General features: G+C 42.2%; 2 protein-coding genes across 5 annotated transcripts in view; one reads left to right on the forward strand and one right to left on the reverse strand.

Annotated features, from left to right (window-relative positions):
* Window positions 1-1,098: 1,098 nt before the first annotated feature.
* FAN1 (FANCD2 and FANCI associated nuclease 1) lies at window positions 1,099-19,271 on the forward strand. 2 transcript variants are annotated; one of them, XM_068204157.1, is made up of 13 exons: window positions 1,099-2,525; window positions 4,720-4,860; window positions 6,163-6,358; window positions 6,674-6,907; window positions 7,353-7,484; window positions 8,587-8,695; window positions 9,428-9,547; window positions 10,017-10,181; window positions 11,099-11,267; window positions 13,886-13,989; window positions 15,333-15,527; window positions 15,858-15,986; window positions 16,806-19,271. In XM_068204157.1, exons 1-13 carry the CDS (start codon window positions 1,217-1,219, stop codon window positions 16,941-16,943), a joined length of 3,141 nt encoding a protein of 1,046 aa, XP_068060258.1. In that variant the 5' UTR covers window positions 1,099-1,216; the 3' UTR covers window positions 16,944-19,271. The 2 variants fall into 2 exon arrangements, with proteins under 2 accessions (XP_068060258.1, XP_068060259.1); XM_068204158.1 differs by lacking the exon at window positions 10,017-10,181.
* Window positions 17,995-22,531, reverse strand: part of MTMR10 (myotubularin related protein 10) — a 36,120-nt gene continuing 31,583 nt past the window's right edge. For all 3 annotated transcript variants that reach the window (XM_068204159.1, XM_068204160.1, XM_068204161.1), the window contains one exon: window positions 17,995-22,198. In XM_068204159.1, coding sequence (XP_068060260.1) covers window positions 21,599-22,198 — 600 coding nt within the window. In that variant the 3' untranslated portion in view covers window positions 17,995-21,598. The remainder of the gene's footprint in view (window positions 22,199-22,531) is intronic.

Here is a 22,531-nt window from a genome sequence, read left to right on the forward strand (position 1 = left end):
TGCGGAGGGCGTTTGCAACAGAGCCCGCTCTGCGTGAGGGAGCGCGCAGAGCGCGGTGCCGCCACCGGCGCTGCCGCCATCGGCGCTGCGCTGCTCAGGCCTGGCGGCGGGCGGAGCGGCGGCCCCGGCCCGGCCCGGCCCTCAGGGCGCGGCCTGGCCCCTCGCGGCGCCGGGAGCGACGCGCGGCTGCGGTGCCGGTGCGTGGCGAAGGGCAGAAGGCCGGGCCGGGCCGGGCCGGGCCGGGCGGGCTGTGGGAGGCTCCGGCTGGGCCCGCCGTGTGGGGGCACGGCGGCCGAGGGGGTCCCAGCGCGGGGAGGGGCGGTGGCGGCAGCGGCGCGGGCACGTCAGGATGGGAGCCCCGAGAGCCCCTCGGGAGCCTGGGCCCCGCCATCCAGATCGCCTGGAGAGCGGTGTGGAGCCGCCGGCTGCTCCTGGGCCCCGGCCCTGGCAGAGCTCGGCCCGAGCGCAGCATGGGCTCGGGCAGGCGCGGCAGCCGTGAGGGTGAGGGCTGCAGGGCAGCCCGGAGAGTGCTCTGGAAACGGGCGCTTGGCAACGAAAATAGTGTGTCAGTAGCAAATAGGACAGTGATAAAATGTTCCCAGCAACAGGACGAGGAGCAATGACCATAAACTAAAACACAAGAAGTTTCACCTCAGCGCGAGGAAGAACTTGACATTGCGCTGGGAGAGCTGCGCGGGGTGGTCATGGAGTCTCCCTCTCCGGAGACATTCCAAACCCACCTGGATGTGTTTCAGTTGCTCCAGGTGACCCTGCCTGGGCGGAGGGTTTGGACTGGATGGTTTCCAGAGGTGCCTTTCATCTCTGACTATTCTGTGAAAATTAGAGGACTTGCCTGTTTGAATTCCAGGTTCACTTGCTGATGTAAATGCCAACTTGAGATTACTTTTCCATTATTAAGCCATCTAAAAGCAGCTGCAGTGCTCAGCTTTCCTGTGGTGTGCTTCCCTGCCGAAGCTAAAGGACAGTAGCATTGTAAGTTACAGATTACTTGACTTCTCTACCTCTCTTCTGTTCATCTTGGTTGCATTTAGTACCTTAGAAGACCACTCATTCAGTGTTGTTTTTTTTTTTTTTTCAAGGCATGTCAGAGGATGACAGATGGAAAAGTCAAGGAAAGTCTTTTAAGTATTACAGAATAAAGAAATATGGTCTGAATGGAGTTGTCTGTGCCATGTAATCGCTGTGAAGTTTTGTAATGGCAGAATCTAGGTCTTCAGGAATCAAAAGATCCCAAATAAGTTGGTCACTCAGTAAAAATAAGAAGAAAAAAGAAGCAACAAAAAAAGTGGAAGTTGCAGGAGCACCATCTACACCTTCAGCATCATCCTCTATTACTTCCTTTTTCAACAATGTTCCCCCTGCCAAAGTTAGCTGTCCCATGTGTGGGCAATTGGTGCCAAGATATGGAATAAATAAGCACATAGATGAAACATGTCAGAGAAACCGTGGTGAGATTGGTGCCACTGATGCTACACTGAATTCTTTTAGGACTATGAGTCCCCCAGCTGAAAATCTGAGCAATAATTCCAGCTCATATTTTTCAAAAAACCTCTTAAATCTGGAAAAAAGTCCTTCCAAAAGTAATTTATTGAAAGCAGGAGGGAGTGCAGCACAACAGACGAGTCCTTATTTTAGTAACAGTGGTTCAGTCTTTAATGTCAACAGTGAATCCCAGGCTCGAACAGTTAGAACAGTCTCCTTGGGAAGCTTGTCTGCCAAACTGTCCAGAAGACGCTGCCTGCAGGGACGAAAACAGGTGTTGTATGAAGAGATCAACTCTTCACCTCCAGCTGTTCACAGTACCTGTGGAAGTGCTGCAGCACCTGATGATGATGATGGTGGTGAGATTGATGATGGGCAGAGTTCTCAGAAAGAAAATCAGCCTTCTCAAGGAGAGTCCCAGGGACAAAATTTTTCAAAGAGGGAATCTGAATTTGAAAACAAAATAAACAAATGTAATCGAGAAGACCTTGTGGATATGGTTCAAGTACAGTTACTGGCTGATAACATTAATGACAAAAGGTTCCCATCTGGTACAAGGAGCACCAAAGCAGAAAGCAGCTCTGAAGGTGGGATACTTAGTCCTGATAAATTTGAAACATCTCTAGCCATCCATACTTCAGCAGAGCTGACCAGTAATTTGGAAATTGAGACTCAGCCTCACACTGAGGTTACTCCTTCAAAGACAGAAGTGAACCATGGGACAGAAAATTGCTTTAGCAGGGATGATGCAGAGGTACTTCCTGTGGAAGTTCTTGAAGACTTTAAGAATGACATGAACCATACCTTATTAGAAACTGTGGAAAAGACAGAATCTCAGGATTCCACTGGGGACATTTTAGACAAAATAGATGAGGTCCTCTCTGTGCCCAACTCTCCTGGTCACCCATACTACCTCCAGAATTTTTTAGTAGTCCTGCGAGCAGTATTGCAGAATGAAGATGATGTCAGACTATTTAACGAACAAGATTTGAACATTATAACCAAGTTCTACAAATTATCAGGTATCTTTTTATTTTAAATACATTTCCATGTTCCCTCTTGTAGTGGAGCATTCTTGCATAGTTTTATGTGAGAAGTACTATATAAATTGACCATGTAACTTGATGTATTTTTTAAGGGAAGAAGCTCCTTCTTCTCAGTGGCTTTTTTTTTCAAATTAACTCTGCTAATGTAGTTAGGTGCAGCTCCTGAGAGAATGGGGGGACACAGCTTCACTCAGCCCTCCCAGCAGCCTGGCTTGGATCCTGATGCATCTCAGCTGGCCATGGACACAAGCAGCCAAACCTGGGGGGGTCGGCAGAGCCCACTCCAGATCATAAGAATATTAGAGTAGGGACATCTTGGAGCTTGGTAATGCCTTGTTTGTCTTGTGGTAGCTAAAAGGGAATATATAAAGAAAGAAAGCAACAGAAGTCTCATTACTGGCTCTCTGAGGCAAGCAGTAGATGCACATCATTTGCATCCAGAGATCCAGGAATAAACTCCCAGTTAGGCCAGTCGTGTATGCTGGCGTTGGCTACTTTGACAGACACTAAAAGAGATGTTCAGGATACACCTTCCCCATTTCCAAACTCTTCCCTGGACGTGAACAACACTGATCTGTAACAGGATCTTCTGTTAGATAAAAGAGCTTCTTGTTTCTCTTTCAGTAGTGTGAGTTGGGAATACAGAAAGAGCTACTGCAAAGTGGTGCTGATAAATCCATGTCTGCACTGGATGTGAGGGTCACAGATGAAACAATCTCTCTTTGCAGGGTAGGAAAGATGAAGCAGTTGAGCTGAGAGAAGTGAGAGGATAGCACTAAGTCAGTAGATAACAAATCTTGGACAACTGACAGATGGATGCCATTGCCTTCAAGAAATACCAGGCAGGATACTTTAAAAGTTCAGGTAGATGAGTTATGTGTCCCACATGAGAAGTTTCATGTGTTGTCTTTCAGTTAGCGTAACACAAAAAAGCCAGACACACCTGCACAGTACTATGAAGTTGCTTGAATATAGATACTTTCCAATACTTAATTTTGGTTTCTGCTGAAATGTCTACCATTCCTCAGTGAGTTGTCTCTAACTCAGTGTAAGTTTATGAAGTTTATTATGAAATTATTATTGCAGCCCTAGTTTGGTCAGTTCCATGGCCTGGAGAAAAAATGCCTGTGTGTTAACCTTTTTCCTTTCTCCAGAACGATAAAAACTGGGGACAGACTTTAAAGGAGATATAACCCCACAGAGAAAATGACAAGCTTATATCTCTGAATGTAGTTCTTCCAGTGAACTGGTCCTGGAAAGATTCTAATAAAGAAAAGGCTGAAAAAGTCTTATAAGGACAGGAGAATTGTTAAATAAACATTTAATGTTTATCTGCCATTTCTTAAGTATGTCTAGGTCTGGTACTGTTTCAGTGTTTTTTTATTAATGATAATTTTCAGTTAAGCAGTAGCAGACGGGGTAAAAAATAGATGTTAATGGGGCTTGAATTAAGTATTCAAAAGGTTGTTGAATGTAGTGATAATAGCTAGACTATTTTCAGCTAAAATTTAATAAGCTATTTTGTTGAATTTTGGCATTGTTAGCATTTAAAAATTCTTTTTAAAAGGTACTTTAGAAGAATACTGCCCTGATAAAAATCAAATGAATAGGAGTTTTTTTCTCATTGTTTTCTTTCAGTAGATGTATTAGTATAATTTGGCTTATCTTTGGAAAAATAAGAACCTGAAGAATGCTGCACAAAGAGGTATTCCGTGATTATGAAATTATTCTGTCAGACTGCAGCTTCTTTTGTTCTCTAGCATGAAATATTTGGTCATTGAATGACTGTTTAACAAAGCAAAATGACCTATTTTAACAACACAAAATGCAGAGTTGAAAAATTACGTTCTCTTTTTCTATAAAACTAAATATTTCTTGAAGGATAAGCGTGTCAAAAGGCATTTTAGTAATGTACATTACCTGCAAAACATGTTGTAATACTTTTCCACCTACAAAACTTAAAGATTCTAATGAATTTATGAATTGCTTGGAAAGGTAATTCTGGTATTTTACCAAGTCTGTTTGTAGAACATGGGGAGATTTAAAATGTGTTTTAGAGAGTACCTGCATCAAAGTAATTTTTCTGGTTAATGTGGTGATGTGGTGCTTAGTACTGTGTTTAGAACTTACTCTTATTTTTGTCTTTCCCTGCTTTAAATAAAATTTGCAGTTGGTGGGCAGAAGTTGTATGTGAGACTTTTTCAACGCAAGCTGAACTGGTTAAAGGTGAACAAAATAGAGTACGGGGAGATAAGTGTGGATTTGTCACCAATAATTGAAGAACTGGCTGAAGCCAGATTCCTACAGACAGGTAAGGCCAGCATGAATAGACCTTTAAGATACTACAAATAAAATCTGAAGTTGTGTCATGGTAGAGATCAATGCAGTACATGCTTGTCTGTGCCTTGGGAAGAGAATAGAGGAGCAGAATAAAGGCTTCAGGTAGATGAGTGATCTTGTGAAAATGCAAATAGTGCAGATTAGATAATAGAGAACACCAGCTTTTCTGAACAGCATTTTTTTTAATAACTCAACAGAATTTTTTAATCTTTGCAGTTGTTTTGAAGTTGTAAGGGGTGTTCTTTTTCTAGTTATTCCCTTCCTTCAAAGTAGACCTGTGAAAAGGTCCAGAAGAAGATGCAGAAGAATTTCAGGGTAAACCAGATAGCATTGTTAATACATTTTTGAAGAACCTGATGCCTATATAACTTAGATCAAAGTTACAAGGTGCTTATATAGCTTGAGTTATAAGATATCAGTACAACCTGACATAGATATATAAACTGATATCAGTATAACCTAAATTATGACTTTTTATGTATCTGTATAACCTGATATCAATATAACCTGAATCATAACTTTTATACCTATTTAACCTGAATCACAGCTTTTTATACCTATATAACCCAAATCAATACTTTTATACCTATATAACCTGATACAGATAACTTTCTATACAATGTAATGGGGCATATGGTTAACTAGTTGCTTAATGCTGAATAGACAAAAAAGAAGAAAAAAACCTCACCAGGTGGATAGCTTTAGAGATAGGTAAATACAGTTAATGAGAAATTGGTAAATGTAAAGCCAATTAACCACAGAATGAAGAATTTAGGCAGGTTTGGACCAGACAGACCAAGGAACACAGTAACTGTGCATGCTCCAAAAACAAAGTTGAAAACTTCAGAGGACTGAAGAAGACTTTGGAAGCCTTCATCAAAGACCCCTAACGAACCCTGAATCAGGGAGGTGCAGGCACAGTGCAAAAGAACTGTCTAATAACACTCTGATAATACCATGTAAATTAGTTCTGGCATCTGTGTGATGGTGTTACAGTGGCAGAGTAACACTAAGCAACACTTGCTGTATAAACATACCACAGCACTTGGCAGAGGTGGGTGAGTTAGATGGAGAAATCCCCCTCACCTGCAGTGCTGCAATAAACAAATGCCTGCCCTACAGACACCAGTCTATGGGGTTTATTTCCAGCCTACCTCTATGGGCATCAAACCTAAATCATTAGATTAGTACTAGGTTGTATGAATGTACTGTGAGCTGTTGCTTGACACAATAATATAACACAATGAATATATGTGGATAATTTCACTTTTAGAATCTGAATTGGAAGACCTGTGTGAAGGGTTGGATTTGCTTTCGGCCCCTGAGCTGAAAACACTGGCAAAAATCTTTCACTTGCCAAACCCAAATGGTCAGAAACAGCAGCTTGTGGACGATCTTCTGAAGTTGTCAAAGCAGCGTTCGATCTTCAGCAGCAGTCAGGCTGGTATTGGGACTGTGATTTTAAAAAGGTAAATGTTTACAGCTAAATTTTGCAGGTGAATGAAAGCTGTGCTTCGTAGGACTGAAATCTAGATGCCTTTTCAAGAGAGGACTGCATTTGGTAAATTTATTGATAAAAAGGGCAACATAACATTTCAATTCATAGTGAGTCAAAGAGAAGGGTAAATACTAAACTGCATAGTCTCTCTGCTTCTTTCAAGGAAAATCAAGTTTATGCATTAATTGGCTTGGAAAAAAGTTCTTCTCATACTTAATTCAGTATGTTTTAGTTTTTACAAGTCATGGTAAAAACCATGTTGTAATATTTTTATTTGTCCTTCCAGGGTGAAGGACCTGGCTGGAAAATGTGTCAGGGTCTGCAAAGGCGCTCGGGCTGTCTTTTCCCGAATCCTGCTGCTGTTTTCACTGCCTGAGTCGCTGGAGGAGGAAGAAGCTGGCAGTGCTGGTCAAGGCCTGCTCTCCACAGTGCTTAGGGCAAACATGGGGCATATGGTATTCCCCAGTTACACAGTAAACAGGAAAACACAGGTCTTCCAGGACAGAGAGGATCTCATCAGGTAGGGAGAGCTTTGGCAGCTTGGAAATCTGTTCATTTCTCAAAGAGCTTTACTGCAGCACTTGTGCAGGCAAATAAGAATTCAGATGTAGTAGTCCAGATGTAAATATTTAGAAGTGTCAATTTTGCAATTATTTTAAGTACATTTTTGTATCAAGGTAGGAATTGTGTGGCTTGCATTTTGAAACAAAATAGTTTATTTATTTGCTTTATGATCATATGATGAAAGTTGTTTATTCATTTGCTGTGCTGATTCTGAGCTAAACAAAAATTATATTCTCTAGTGTTAAGTAAATTTAAACATTATGTGCCCTGCTAGTTTAAACTCTGCTAATCCTGAAAGATTAAGAATAAAGATAGCTGCATGGTTCAGTGTCTTTAGAGACTGGAGGGGAAAGAATTGTAGATGCTTTTCAAGTGTAGTAAAGTTGTGTTTTTTACCACAGGTATGCAACTGCTGTTCATCTGTCAAATGATATAGCCGCTGCAATGCTAAATGGGAACTGGGAAGAAGCTAATAATCTCTATTTGTGTGCTAAAGAAACCTGGAGCGAACTGAAGAATCACCCCTCTTTGAGGTACTGAACTGGAAACTGTTAAGTGTATTATCTTACCTTGGATACTTTTCCTTTGGAGAGAGGCTTATCAACTAGGGATGTTATTTAAACCTGATAAAGCAGGAGACTTTAATGCTCTTGAAAGCTTGGAACTTCCTGATTGTTTAGCTCTTAAGTTACAATATGAAAAGACCTTTTTTATAAAATCTTGGGAAAGAGTTGGTAGGCATGGATATAGCACTAAAACAGTTCTGTTCTATGTGCCAGTACAGGAGAACAAGAGCCTTATTTTTCCCTTGTCATAGTTTTGTTTTGTTTTTTTTTTTAATGGCTTTCAAGCAAATGGCAATAAGCAGAAATTAAAATTGACTGTGAACAAAAGATGTTGCAAATGTTATGGGAAAACATGCTGGGTTATTAATGTCTTTAGATTTCCAAGTGGGTGTTGCTCAGGAAGTGTTACTGAATATCTGAGAACTGAAATAACATTTATTGGGTTTTAAATGTTCTTCATCAGTTTTTCTTTTAATTATTTTGGTTTTTTTTAATGATGCACCACAAATTAAAGCCTTATTTTTGGCATTATATTCAATTCCATGGCAACTGATTTAGAATAATATTCATAGAGGGTCATTTGGAGGTCTGTTCCATTTTACACTGAAGACAGTGGAAAAATCTATTTTGATTTTAAAAAGAAATTTGAAAAACTTTGTCCTGAAATACAGAGGTGCCTACTGAAAAGATGTTGGTCTTCTTTTATGGCAGGAAATTCCTGTTCGAGACTTTTTCTTTTGTTCAGCTTTGTTTCTGAAGTGGAATTGCTGACTTATGAGAATGAGTGGTAACAAAATATGATGTAGTAAGTTACTGTTTTGCATCTGTTTTAAAACTAACTGATAATTCTACTAGTGTTGATGTTAAAATAGGCTGTGCAAGTGCAGCTTGCACCTGCTACCTAAGCCAAACTATTGCCTTACCTTTGGGTTCTTGACTTTGCAGCTGGGATACTCATTTCAGATCAATTTGGATATGTAAGGCATTTAGTTTGGTAAATGCTTTAGGTGTAAGTATTCTTAGTGAAATTGACATCATTAAATTGATCTGAACTGCTCTTATTTTTCAGCTATCACAGAATTTTACCTGATTACCTGCGACGTTTCACAGTTGGCTGGGTGTACACAAGAATCCTTTCTCAAGGAGTTGAAATTCTACAGAGACTTCACAAGTATAAGGTAAGGTGGTGAGGTAAATAGAAATAAGTGCTTAATTTTTGTACATGAATTTACATTTCTAAAGTGGCTGGGAACTGGTGGTATTATATTTGCCAGGACTTGCTACAGTTCTAGTAACAAGTTAATTTTAAGGGAAAAGTGCCCCTTTTTTGTGCTGCTTTAGAAAGTTTTAAATTGTTTTGATTTCTGCTTATGCTTTGAAGATTTACCATATGTAATACACCATAAAACTGTTGCTGAGATATGCTTGTTTCATTATTTAAAGATACCTGTGTTTCACTAGATTTGGCTATTGCTTTTAAATAAGAACAATCTTGAAAGAAAAGTCTTCCAGAAATCCCTGTCTCTTCCTAGGGAATTAACATTTCCAAAGGCCTCTGACTTACATGATAAAGTTAATCAGATTATTTTGAAAAATACTTCACCTCTGCAACAAAGCAACAAGTAATACTTAAGATATTTTTCATATACAATAAGAGATACAGAAATGATAAAAATGCTGTATTTTTGGCAGCTAACCTTTAAGTTTACATAAAAATATCTCTATTCTAGAGTTTTCAAGATACTCATATGGATCTGAAATGGGTATATTGGGTAGTGGAGTAAAAAGGAGGTTTGGATTGTCCAGAGAGAAAGTTTCTGTACTGTTCATTAATTAGAAGGGAAAGTGACAAGCTAACTCTAACTTGGTTTTGGAACCCAAATAATAAAGGTACAATCCCATTGCTACAGGAAGCAGTGCAGCAGCTGCAGAGCCTCCTGGCCCAGGATGTGTACTGTGCTGACAGCAGAGGGAGATGGTGGGATCGGCTGGCTCTGAATTTACATCAGCACTTGAAAAACACTAAGAAGGTATCTTCAAAACTGCTGCTGGGAAGATGGAAACACTGCAGGCATTGTCTGAAAACATTTTTTAAAAGTATTTCTTATGGCAAGAACAGTGGAGTAGAATCTCCTAAAAATGCAGAGTTTGTTAGGAATCCTAAGGTCAGACAACCAGTTTCAACTAAGAAAATGAATCCACTTCCTTAATCTTATACTTTTCAGTAGAAATTGAGAGGGATTTTTATTTTTTTTACTGTACTGTACCATACTTGTTTTACTGTACTTTTTCACTGTACTAGTATAAATTTGAATCCAGAAGCCTCCTTGTGCAAACTGTTACTCCCTGGTTAGAACTTCACCACTCAGTTAGCAAGGTGGCCCTGTCCTGTATGCTGGTTCTTACACTCACGTGTTTGTGCCTAAATCGATTGCTGTCGAGCAGAGAGGTGTGCAGAGGTGTCAGTCAATCGTTGTTTGTCCCCTTGCTGTTTGCCAGGCCATTGGCTGCATCCGGAGGGGGCTGGCGGACCCGGCCGTGCGCACCGGGCACCGCCTGTCCCTGTGCCAGCGTGCCCTGCGCATCAGGGACTCCCCCAGCTGCAAGCAGTTCCAGGGCCTGCTGCAGGACCTGCCCGTCCTCACCGTGCAGGACGTGACTCACGTAAGCAAGGGAGCAGCAACTCTTGAGCTCTTTTTACTTCAGACAAGGAACAGTAATCTAGGAGACTTGTTACGTGCTGTGCACCAGCCTCTGACTGAAATGATGCAGGAAAAAGAATACAAATGTGTTTCTAAAACAAAGGCCTCTTGTAATCAAATACTTCTACATTGGTCAGCTTCTTACCTGAAGTTAGTCAGCTGTACACTGATCTAATTTGCAGTGCTTTATATTTTTTATGGAAGTGATCAGCCATAAACTCCACTAATTTATCGGTAAAGCCATAGCCTTTCTGGCTGAAGAGTCTGATCAGATCAGTGCATTGCCTCTGGTGGCTGCAGGCTAAGCATTCTATGTGCTGAAAAAGTAATAATAACCTTAGCATGTTGTCAGCATTAGATTAATGGCTAAAAAAAGCCACTGTTCTTTTAGGAACCTTTGGAAGTTATGCACTCTGTGTTATGCAAATATTCAGTGTGGGGCACTTGCATCATAACAGAATAGATTTTTTAAAAGTCTATCTTTTCCATACCATTGTAAAGATAATTTTGTCTGGGCAAAATCAGAGCAGAGCCTCACTTCCTCTCTCAACCTTCTCACCTCATGCCTCCCTGCAGCCCTTCTTTGTCTCAGCCCAGAGTCTGTCTCCTCAGTTTTCTGTGTTTCTGCTCCTGGTCCTGCATATAGAAAGGCTACCTTCCCATCTGCCCAGAATTTTGCTAGACATTTGTTTTCTTAAAAATGTGCCTGTTTATAAAAGCTAAAGAGGATGATTTCACAGGAATGACAGGTTAAATTTTATTCAGTTGATTTTTGGAAACAAATCTAGTTCTGATTTTAAGCAAACTGAAAAGGGGTTTTTGGGCTAAAGCTTTTTAAACGTGATGCTGGAAAGTAACTGAATGTTTTAATATGTTCAGGTTACAATCAGTGGAAAGATGTGTCCTCAGACGGGAATGGGAAAATCTGTGTTTCTCATGGAGGATATTGGTGATGGAGAAGGAGGCCAAGACTACAGTGTATCCACAGTCATGTGCTCAGTTGAGGAGCTGGCATTAACTCATTACAGGAAGAATGGTTTCGATCAGGGTAACAGTATTGTTGTTTTGGGGATATTTTGCAGTAAAATTACTGTGGGAGTAAGTAAAGAAAGTATTTACTAATCACTTTAGTTAATAGACCAGTTTTAGCTGAGTTCCTTAGACCAAATTTTAGGCTGATTCTGTTTCCTTCCCAAACACCTCTAATACATCACTTCCTTACCAAAGTGCTCTAACATATATTTTCAGCCTGACCTGCTTTAATGATTTGCCGCCTTCATTTACCAAAGGTGATTTTGAAATGTAGTAGGAAAAACCCCAGTGTTTTTTCTTTGTCTACACAGAAAATCACTTACTTTGCCTTCCTTACCATTGAAGAGCTAAGGGTAAAACAATTTAGGTTAAAGTGCTGGTATTGCACTCATTTAAGGGAGTGTCACTAAGGAAATGTAAACCTCCACTGATTCTTGGTACTAGATGTCCATGAAAACAGTATATACCAATAGCACAACACTGCAGGAATTTTTGAAAAGGCTCTATTAGTAGTTTTTAATGCACTTTTACAATTTAGGAGCTATGAAAAGCCATCAACTAATAAGAATATATAGGTTGTTTTACAGGAAAAAAGCAAAAAAGGTAGGTAAGTTATTTTGAAAGATAACATTTGTATCTTTCTATAAAATATGTATTTTAATATAGGTTTATTTTATTGGTAATATTGTTGCAGCAAAAGTGGTCATATCAGAAAAAGGTAAATAGGAAGGGAACAATATTTAGAATTTGAGAGAATTGTGCTGAAATCCCCATTCAGTTCCTCACTCCCACCCACTCACCACTGGTCTTCTTGGCTCTACAGTTTTGAGCACCCAGTGGCCATGTGTGATTTAGTGGTGATCCAGAATGCCCATACCAGCTCCATGCACACACCCCAACACACACATGCTCTCTCTCATATGTATGAGGTATCCTGCAGTGCACGTACACTATAATATATGGTATATAATAACATAGATATTCTGGGATCTGTATGTGTGATGGGTAACATTACATATACTACTGTAGATCATATATTGCACTAACAGACTAATAACACACACACATCACAGAGTGGCTGAGGTTGACAGGGAGCTCTGGGGGTCGCCTTGTCCAACCCTCAGCTCAAGAGCCAACTCTCCCAGACCATGACCCTCTTTAAGGTATCCCCAAGGAGGGTGAGTCCACAGCCTCTCTGGGCAGCCTGTGCCAGTGCTTCATCACCTTCACAGTGAAAAAGTGTTTCCTTGTGTTTGCATACGTATACATATATGTATACATGTATGTAGTCATACACCTGTATGTCTCCCCATGTTCATACATACATATAGAAATGCTCAGAGAATCACAGAACCACTGAATGGTTTGGGTTGGGAGGGCTCACAGTGGGGTCATCTGGTCCAACCTCCCTGCTCAAGCAGAGTCATTCCAGAGCACATGGCACAGGATTGTTGTGGAATAGCTCCAGTGAGGGACACTCCACAGCATCTCTGGCAGCCTGTTCCAGTGCACAGCACTTCCTTGTAGAAGGCAGTCGGGTTCATCAGGCATTGTTTAGCTGTAGTGAATCCATGCTGACCACTCATGATCACCTTCTTGTCATCCCTGTGGACAGAGATGGCCCCAGAATGAGGCACTCTGTCACCTTTCCAGGGAGTGAGGTGAGGCTGACTGGCCAGGACTTCCCTGGGTCCTCCTTTCCCTTTCTGCAGAATGGGTGACATTTGCTTTCTTCTGGCACCTCTTCCAAAGATGATGGTGAGTGGCCTCACCGTGGTGTCTGCCTGCTCTCAGCACCCCTTGGTGCAGCCCCTCAGGGCCCATGGACTCGTGGATGTCGTTGCCTTGGTGTTCTCTAAGCCAGCCTTCCTGAACCAAGGGAAGGTTTTCTAGCATTCCTTTCCCCAGGTTTCCTGGGTCAGGGGTCCCTGAGAGCTGGTCTTGGCAGTGAAGACCAATGCAAGGAAGGTGTTCCAGCGCCCTGCTCTCTGTGTCCCCTGTTACCAGGGCCCCCCTCCATTTAGCAGCAGGCCCACATTGGCCTGTTTTCCTTTTGGTGTTGAGGTATTAGAGGAAGCCCTCCTTGGTGTCCTTGGCATGTTGCTTTCATATGCTTATATGTGTGCATGAACATATAAATGTGTAGGAGCACATGTATGAACATATGTGTTTGCATATATAAATATGTATACATATAAGAGGCATAATAGATAATAGTTACAATAAAATACAACAGGTACATAGAATAATGTTTTATACAAGATCTAGTTATATACTATAAATATATGTCATGTTTTGAATATATTATATATTATTATCATCCATATAGTATCCTTTTTTAATGTTAAAAAAGTTGTGTATTGAAAAATTGTCAGTTAGCTCAGTAAGTTTTGTGGGGGCCAGGCAGGGATGGAAACTGCTGCAGTGAAGGCCCCTGGCCTGGGAGCAGCAGGCTTGGGGAGCGGGGCAGAATGAGCTGCATTTGCAGCTGCAGTGGGAATGTGTGCTGACACCAGCTGGCCATGAACCTGCACATGGCACATTTCTGCTTTGGGTCGTGATGCTTCAGAACCTCTTCATATGAAATTGCTGTAGAAATTAATATTTCCATTTTTATTAAACTCTGCCCTTTAGGTATTCATGGGGAAGGCTCAACGTTTATTACACTGTATGGGATTCTAATGTGGGATATCATTTTCATGGATGACATACCTGATGTGTTCAGAAATTCCTATCAGGTAATTTTGGAAGACCTTCTTAGTTAATTTATTTTCCCATTGCTGTAGACTCAGTAACCATATTAAAATCTTATTTGTGATTAGATTAACATTTTATTCTGAGGGACTTTCCAGACAGATCTTGGTGCTTCCTTCCTTTTATTATTAGTTATATTTGTTTTATTGCCAAGGGCCTCCTCAGTAACCAATTGCTGTGTCAGACAGTCAGAGAGGGTGGGATTGGTGTGGTTAAATGCTAGTGTCCTGTAGCTGTAGCTGGGCAAGGTGTCCTTGATAGCCAGTGGAGAAACACTGCTGTGCCCCAGCCTAGTTCCTCTCGTTGGAAGATGGCACATTCCATTAGAGAAAAGAAAAAGCAACAAAAGAAAAAAAAATTCTGTTGCTTTTCAGTCGCCTTATTTTTAAACTCAGGTTTGTTAGCACCCCTGCCCACCCCACCGGTTTTCTTTTTGGGATCATCCCTCCTTTTTGACAAAGAAAGAAGCAAGCAAACGACATTACACAGCCCTCTCCAACAGTTCCCTGTAACACCCTAAGGTCTGAGATTCCAGGTGAACCTGTGGCTTTATTTTTCTTCACCATTTGAAGCAGAAGTCCTCGTGGCTGAGCTGAAAACCAGCAGGTTCACAAGTAGGACAGGAAGGGGACAGCTGTAACTCCAGAGGCCATACAAAACTGAAATGGAATTCTTACACATAGCTCTTCTTGTTGGCCTTATTGATGCAGAGCAAAACTATCATGATCCTCGGGCATCAACAACGCTGAGCTCACACCTGATTCTCCTGTATTTTGTGGGATTATGTGTGGCTGCCGTTTGTGTAAGGCTGTTTCCTAAGCACTCTGCATTTGCGTTTGAAAATGGCTCTCGGGCCCTCCCTGCTCAGCAGGCCAAAGCTGAATTGCTGCAGCGCTCAGCGCTGCCCGGGACTCTTCCTGAGGGCGCTGGAGGATCCGCCCCAGCTTCATCTCGGCCTTGTTCCTTCACCTCAAACTGCTCACTGTGCCTGAGCAGTCTTGATCCCGGTTCCAGATCCCACCTGGAACGTTACTGCTCAGAGCACTGGGAATGCACAGGATTCTTTGTTAAAGGAAACCTCTGTCTAGAGTTCAGAACAACAGAGCAGAGGCCAGGATGTGGCCAGTGTTTGTTGCACTGGCACTGGGTATTAAAACATACACAATTTTTCCCCATTTAATGAATATTTATATGGTGGTCATGTTCAAGATAAATCAGCTCAATGATTGACTTTGTTGTTAAGAAAAATACGAAGTAGGACATTGTCATTCTGGGAAGAGCTGCTGTGGAGGCAGTTCCTGAGAGCTGTATTTACCTTTCCATCCAGACATCCCCCCTGGATTTATACACTGACAGCTTCTATGAGAACAGGAGGGCTGTCATTGAGGCCAGACTCCAGCAGCTTCACACAGCTTCCTCGGAGACACTGGCAGAGTTGGTTGCTGACGTCTGGACCACTCAGGAGGGAAAAGCAGCAGCCCTGGTTAACTGGGAACGTTTTATTTCCCTCCAGCAAGTCCAGGTAAGTGACTGTTGCCCAGCATGGGCGCTCCAGTAGTGTGCTCACAGGTTGTATTGAGGCATCCATGGTGGGAGGGAGGAACTGGAATTAAGGATTATTGTGCTGAAGTCCCTGCACAGGTAGTGTGGCAATTTTCTCATATGGCCACTTTTCCTGTAACAGTAGCTGAGAGCACAGCAGGAAAATTGATGTAAAAAATAATTACTTAGGTTTCTTGAGAGTAAACAAAGAGCTGAGGTGGGCCATGCAGTATTCTTGGAACAGTATTCTTGTGAGGGTTGGGAAATGGTTCTGCAGGAAATTAAAACCAACCCAAACCTTCTCTTGCAGAGCCTGGTCTCTTGCCTTGGAGGAAGGTTCCTGAGCGGTGTTTTCCGGCGGCTTTCCAGGGACCTGCGGCACTGCCGGGGGGGCCTGCCCGACCTGCTCGTGTGGCGCTCCCACAGCCGGCACTTCAAGGTGTGTGGGGAGCACGGGAATTCCCAGCGCTCAGCTGCCTTCCCTCGTGTAAAACCTTGCACTTGTCACACACACATTGTCATTTCCTGTGGTGCAGTGAGACCCGCAGCTGGGCTGCCCTGCCCCCACGGAGCACTGGGTGATTATCTGCTGCTCCAGCAGCTGTGCTGGAGCTTTAGTGGGCGTGGGGGGCAGCAAGACCAGCACTGGCTAGGGTCGGTGTAGGAAAGGTCTTTGATTAGTCGTAATCCAAAGCACCTGTTACTATCAGCCACACATTGACTGCTGTTAGCAAGGAGTTCTGGTACCACTTCGACAAAATCTGGACTATTTGAGTCTACAACTGTGTCTATGTCTGCTACAGAAATTGAGTACACACTCACACATGGTGCCTTGCACAGTAGTGGAATAGCTACTAGAAGACTATTGGACATCTCATCTGTTGGAGCAACTCGTTATGTGTTTTTGATACAGAGCTGAATAGCAGAAATTAGTTCTCTAGAACACCTGAATAAGTTGCTGTCACTATCAGCTGGAACAGGTGAGGGTGCAGACAATCAATTTTGCAGTATGAGATCTTCATTCACCAGAGCTTTGGTCTGTGTTTTGGTGGATATTTACTATATAAAATTTCATTCTCCTACAGTTAAATTTTGAAATACGGTGTAATATTCAGCACCCACTGGACTTTCCATTGTGCTAAAATCTCTATTATTTTTGTTGCAAGTAATAGCTGTTAAAAAATACTTACTGCGTGGGAGCTAATGATCCTTCAGTTCCCCCAGGGACACACTTCTAACCATCCCCCTTTCCTTGTAGCTGGTGGAGGTGAAGGGCCCCAATGACCGCCTGTCTCCCAAGCAGATGCTGTGGCTGAGTGAGCTGCACACGCTGGGGGCTGCAGTGGAGGTTTGTCACGTGCAGGACGTTGGAGGCAAGAGCAAACGCCTCAGCTGACAGAGGTGGGATCCGGTGGGGAACTCGGGTGTTCTTAAAGGAACGGGTAGCACACACCAATGGCTGGTGCTGCTTATTAAAAATAGTTTCTTCTAAAATTCTGGTTTCTTGGAACATTTCTGTAGTCCTTTTTAGCAAAAAACATTCTAAAATGTAATTTGAGAAAACTGTTAGTATGATTTACTGCATGTCACTTCCTGTTCAGAAGTGGAGAGCCCTTCCCTTCTCTCCACAATTCCTGACTTATTCTCTGAGGTAATCTGGGGTTTGCCCAGCGAGGAGGAAGAGCTGCCTTCAGACTGGTACACCCTGAGAACATCTCTACAATACAGAAACTGGGCCATCAGGTCCTGCTCATTTGTGGGGTGCCCTTGTGGCCTACATTCATTATGTTGGGCAGGTCTCCTTGCAAGGTGTGAGTTCAGCCCCTTGCCAGGATTATCAGGTCCAGTGTGGTTCTCTGCCTGTCCCCACTTACCATTATGTTTTTGAATTTTGCATTTGTATATAAACAGATACAGGTGGCAGAGAGTAGGGCATAAAGCATTAATGTTGTTCTAATGTGTATGAAAAGATAACTTATTTAACAGCCCCTTCTGTTTTATCTGTATTACCTGCATAAAGGGAAATGCTTCTGCTAGTAGACATGAGTTGGTCAGTGCCAAGATGACCACGTTCAGTATAGTCAGTTCTGCCCCACCTAAATTGATGTGTTTGCCCGTTCAGAAGTATGTCAGCCAACTGGAACTAAAAAGATGAATTCCCTTTTAAGACACCAATATCCAGTGGGTTTCCCTCTGTTTTAACACACAGCCAACATCTTTTCTCTCGAGTCTTCATTCTCACACTGAGTAAGTTCCCTGCTGTGAGAAATTCTGATCACCATGCAAACTGCAGACACTATAATAGAATATAGCAAGAAATAAGATAACTTGCACATCATTTTTATTAATTATCTTTCTATAGCACAGTGTCCATGCTATTCTTGGAAAAAACCACACACACAATTTTTTTTTTTTTGTTAGAGGAAGGGAAAGAAAACCACCTGCAGTTCACCGTGGAAAGGTACAAACTTTTATTGACTCTAATTTACTTCACATTCACAACTCAGCATCAGGATTTTATAATCTTCCTGCCACTGCTACTTTACTCAGTAAATCATTACAGGCACAAAGGTTTTAGTTTCAGTTGAAATGGTGAACTCTAAACCATCACAGCAACAGCATTAGAAACCTACTGCCTAGAGCAATTTGAGGTACAGATTTCTGTCTCTTGGTTAGAGGCAAATTTAAGATTTTGTCCTTTGCTTAAATACATGTTAGAATTTTTTGGTTTTAATATCTTTCCATCTGAGAATAAGCCAAAAGGTTTGCCCAGCTTGCTACATTTTCATTGAAACACAAGGCAGTTAATTGATCAGAGTGGTATTGCAGGCAGGTGCCCATGAAGCACACGTGCAGGCCCGGGCAGACACACACAAACACAGTTGTCAGTGCACTTCTGGAGGCACAGGGCAGTGCCTGGAGCTGAGGTGCCACCAAAGTCCCAGCCCTGCACTGAGCCCAGCTGCTGCAGAGCTCCCCCTGTGTGGTACAAAGTCATGACTCAGCCAGGAACAGCTGCAGTAGTGCACATTTTCTACAAACACAAAAGGATGAGCTGCTTGGTAGCTTTTCTACTCTTGCAACACAAAAATGGCATTTAACAGTATCTCGCTTTAAAAGGTGAACAGAAATGAAAATTTGAAAATACGTGTACATATATATACACAGACATATATATACACACTTGCATGTCAGTATTCTGTACACAGAAGAAAGATTCATACTCACACCCCAAAATTGCTTTTGAAAGTTATTAAAGATGTCCAGAACAGTTCTTACTGACTTGATAAGGCAACTGTGCAGAGTGGGAATATTTCAAAATCAACACTTGGTACCTGTCTTTCAGAAGTGAATCAGAAAGTATGGAGCTGTTTAACTCAGAGGGAGCAGCAGCATCCACAGGCCCAGCAGCTGCTCAGACTCCTCAGCAAGGCTGTGCACACAAGGAAGCAGAACCTTGTCTTCAATCTAGGGAAAGGTGGAGCCCTTCCCTTCCTCTCTGCAGGAGGTGCCCCTGCTCAGCCTCTGCTTACCTAACTCCCTTTTTGGAATGGTATAAAGTTTCTTTTTAAGTCTGTTTGGCAAATAGATTTTTTGACAGGTTTTGTTTATTATAAAGGCATATTATTTTTAACCCTCTCCCATGCTATATATATAAAATACAAAGACCCTCTGCAGCATCTGTACACATCTTAGAACTGAAATGTAAAAATGTCTGAGATCTCCTTATAAAAGACAATTCTGTTTAAATATTGTACCCATTTTCCCCCCAGAGGGTACTAGCCTAAACACTTTTTATTTCTTACCAGCTGCTTTTGTGGAGTAATTTATTTACACATTTTTGGTACCTTTAAACCAAAGTAGTTATACTTTTAAGGAAAGAAAAAAAAAAAGACATTACAGTTTTAACTGTCATTTTAAAAGAAAAAAAAATGGTACCAAAAGACACTAAGCACACAGGTTGAGGTCTTTATGTCAAGTATCAGGCCAGGGAAAACAGTAAACTAATGGGAAAAAAGGAATGGCAAAAGCAAACTAAAACAAACATTTGAATAATGAACAAGTGAGATGACTACTCCAGCAAGCTTGGAAATAAACACAACTGGTTTGTGGACCATTTGACATGCTCAGCTCATCTTGCAGCAGAATTAGGCAATTGAGGTGAATTCATGTCTTTTCCTCACAAACAGTTGCCCAGAAGCGCCTGGCACTGTGTCACAACAGCCTGTGCCTGCCCACATTGCGCACAGCACACACACACCAGCTTCTTTGCATAGGAACAGGGTTTGAAAGTTTGTAAGGTAAAAAAGGAAGCCCCCTCCCCTGACATTGTTCACCTCTGCATTGGCCCTGCCTTGCTTCCCTCTCCAACCCCAGCAGTGCAACCACAGCACAGCCTTGGAGGTCAGAGAACAGCCTGGGAGCCAAACCCCACTTTGTGATTTAGGCTGTGCTGAAGATCAGTTTGGGTTTACAAAGAAATATCTCCAACTCCTATCCCCTCCCCTTTTTTAAAACTCAAATACACTGCATATTCCCATCCTGCAGCTTTCTTTTTTCCCCACTAAGAAAACTGAGAACATCTCTGAGTCCATTGTATAAGGCCTTTGGTGCCTTAAACTGGTGAGGCAATACCTGGATAGAGGCTCAGTGTCAGTTCTACAGCGTTGGTGTTTATACAGAAATAATTTAATACAAAATACAGCCTCACTGTCCAGAGAAGGCAGCTGACGGGAGCCTTAACCTATGAGAATGACACATCACTGTTTCTCCAACCTCCTGTAATTCTTCACACTTCTGCCTTTCTCCCTGTGAGTCCTTTAGTGGCACAGCATCCAGGGAGAGGCATCATTTAAAAAGGTTTCAGAACGAGGAGGCTGCTGCATTAAGCAGAAGGAGGCTGTTGGATATAATTCCCTCAGGCAGTGCTTGTTCATTGCACTGTCCCTATGGATATGCAGTCTGCAAAAAGAAGGCACAACTTACTGCTCTTCTTGCAGCACCTGCACCCTGTGTGGAAGTGGCAATGAGAAGCCAGTGCTCCTTTCTGGAACCCAGCAGGGCTCAGGTATGAGTTCTGCTGAAAGCTACTTCATCCTACAAAAAATGAGGGGAGGGATGGCAGGGATATAATGCTGAGTATGAGGTGTTCTTATAAAAAGGTGAGGATCTTGTGGGACTTACAAACAAGCTTAAGGAACACGTGCTGTTTCTTCTGGATGCCTGTTGTTTCCAGAAATGGAGAGGGGGAAGCGGGGGATGGAACAAGAACTTGCCACAACAGTCTTTGGGGAGGTGTCAGCTGCATTAGAGTAATCCGGCTACTGTTCCCTCCCAATTAAAGGCACTTCTAAAGCTACTACATTACCGTATCTACAGTAAATCTTTTAAGGTTAACAGTGCATTGTCCTGATGTGGATTTCTAAAGTCTAAAGTCAAGCTTATGACAAAGAGCACAAATCTGACTAATTGTTAATGAACACATTTTGGAGAGAGAAAGAAAAGGGAACAACCCCTTCCATGGATACACTGCATTAGCACAATGTAGGGTGATCAGTCGTGGAACAAACAGTATGTTTGTATCTATGCAAGTAAGTATTACTCCTGAAGAGGCAGTCTGATAAAATAGTACATTTCCAAATTTCAGCTGTCAGTTCATCTCCACTGCACTACTTTGGCTTTCCAAGCTGTTTTATCAAAGGGTCACTTCAGTCACTATCTGGGAAAACAAAGGTATTTCAAGCAGAACCCTCACTAATGACCACACCAAGCCTTTCAATTACCTAATGAAATGCTCTATCACTTGTAATGAGCCAAACCCCCAAGAACGGGAGGAATTGGGGAGCAGAAGCCCCAGCAGAGAACTACTGAAGACAAAATTGTGCGATTTGAAGCATGACTTGCCTTGCTTTTAAATATTTGTGCAAATCTTACGTAATGTTTGTATATAAAAATTATTACAGCTTTCAATGCTGCATTTAGCAGTGTTAAGTTAGAAAAGACAAAATTATATGCTGTACTCTACCCAAACCTTTAAACCTCCACATCACCTCAGTCTTCATTTGCAAGCGTCTCAGTGGATAGCCAGATTTTGGCACCACTTAAAAATTTGCTTAAAGGTGTTCCCAAAATGCTCCGTCTGCACAGGTTCCCTACAGGAGAAAATGGGAATGAGGAGGAGAGAAAGTCTGGGGCGCCTGAGGTGTCATTTAAACCATTTGCTCTGAAGTACATCCTGCTTTGATCCAGTTCTGAGCAGTGGCCTTGCAAGGAGGAGTTGCTCTTGTACTGCCGCAGGCTGCGGTTTAACATGTCCACCTCGTCCGCCAGCAGAGAAACTCTGTGGAAGGCGGTGATGGAGCCCCCGTGGTTGATCTGCGCCTCAGGAACCCAGCGGAAGTAGCAGAGCTTCCACAGTTTTATTTGTGTTCCAGAGAGATGGGGCAGAATGACGCCGTGCAAATCAACGGGCTTTGCAAACCAGTCTCTGAAGTACTGCTCCATACTGTGGCTCTGCCCCTCTGCTGACTGGAAAAACTCCGGCTTCAGTTTTAGTATCAGAGAGTTTCTTCTTGGAAGGAACTCCTGCTCACCGATGATTCCGTTTTTTAGTGCGGGCGGGACACCTCGCAATGTGGAGCTGTAGTTTTTCTGCAGAAAATAAATACTGGTAATTTTCCAGTTCTACATTCATTGGAATAGCAAATTTCCCTGAACTGCCAGGGTGCATCATCCAGAGAAATGCTGTGACCTTTAAATAGTTCTGAGCTTCTGAGTCACTGCTGCAGGGCTCACAGGGCAAACTGTGGCCTTTAAAAAGAAATATATATTTTTTTTGTAGCAACAGATGATTGACTTATAATCAGTATTTACTGAAAATACTGACAACCCCAGGGAAAAAAGTGGTCTGTCATCACTTTTCCAAAGGTGAAATAATGCAAATGTTGACAATGACTCAGCCACACCAGAAAATGTCCTAAAACA

The sequence above is a fragment of the Anomalospiza imberbis genome, chromosome 13, assembly GCF_031753505.1.
Source record: "Anomalospiza imberbis isolate Cuckoo-Finch-1a 21T00152 chromosome 13, ASM3175350v1, whole genome shotgun sequence".
Taxonomy (NCBI): Eukaryota; Metazoa; Chordata; class Aves; order Passeriformes; family Viduidae; genus Anomalospiza; species Anomalospiza imberbis.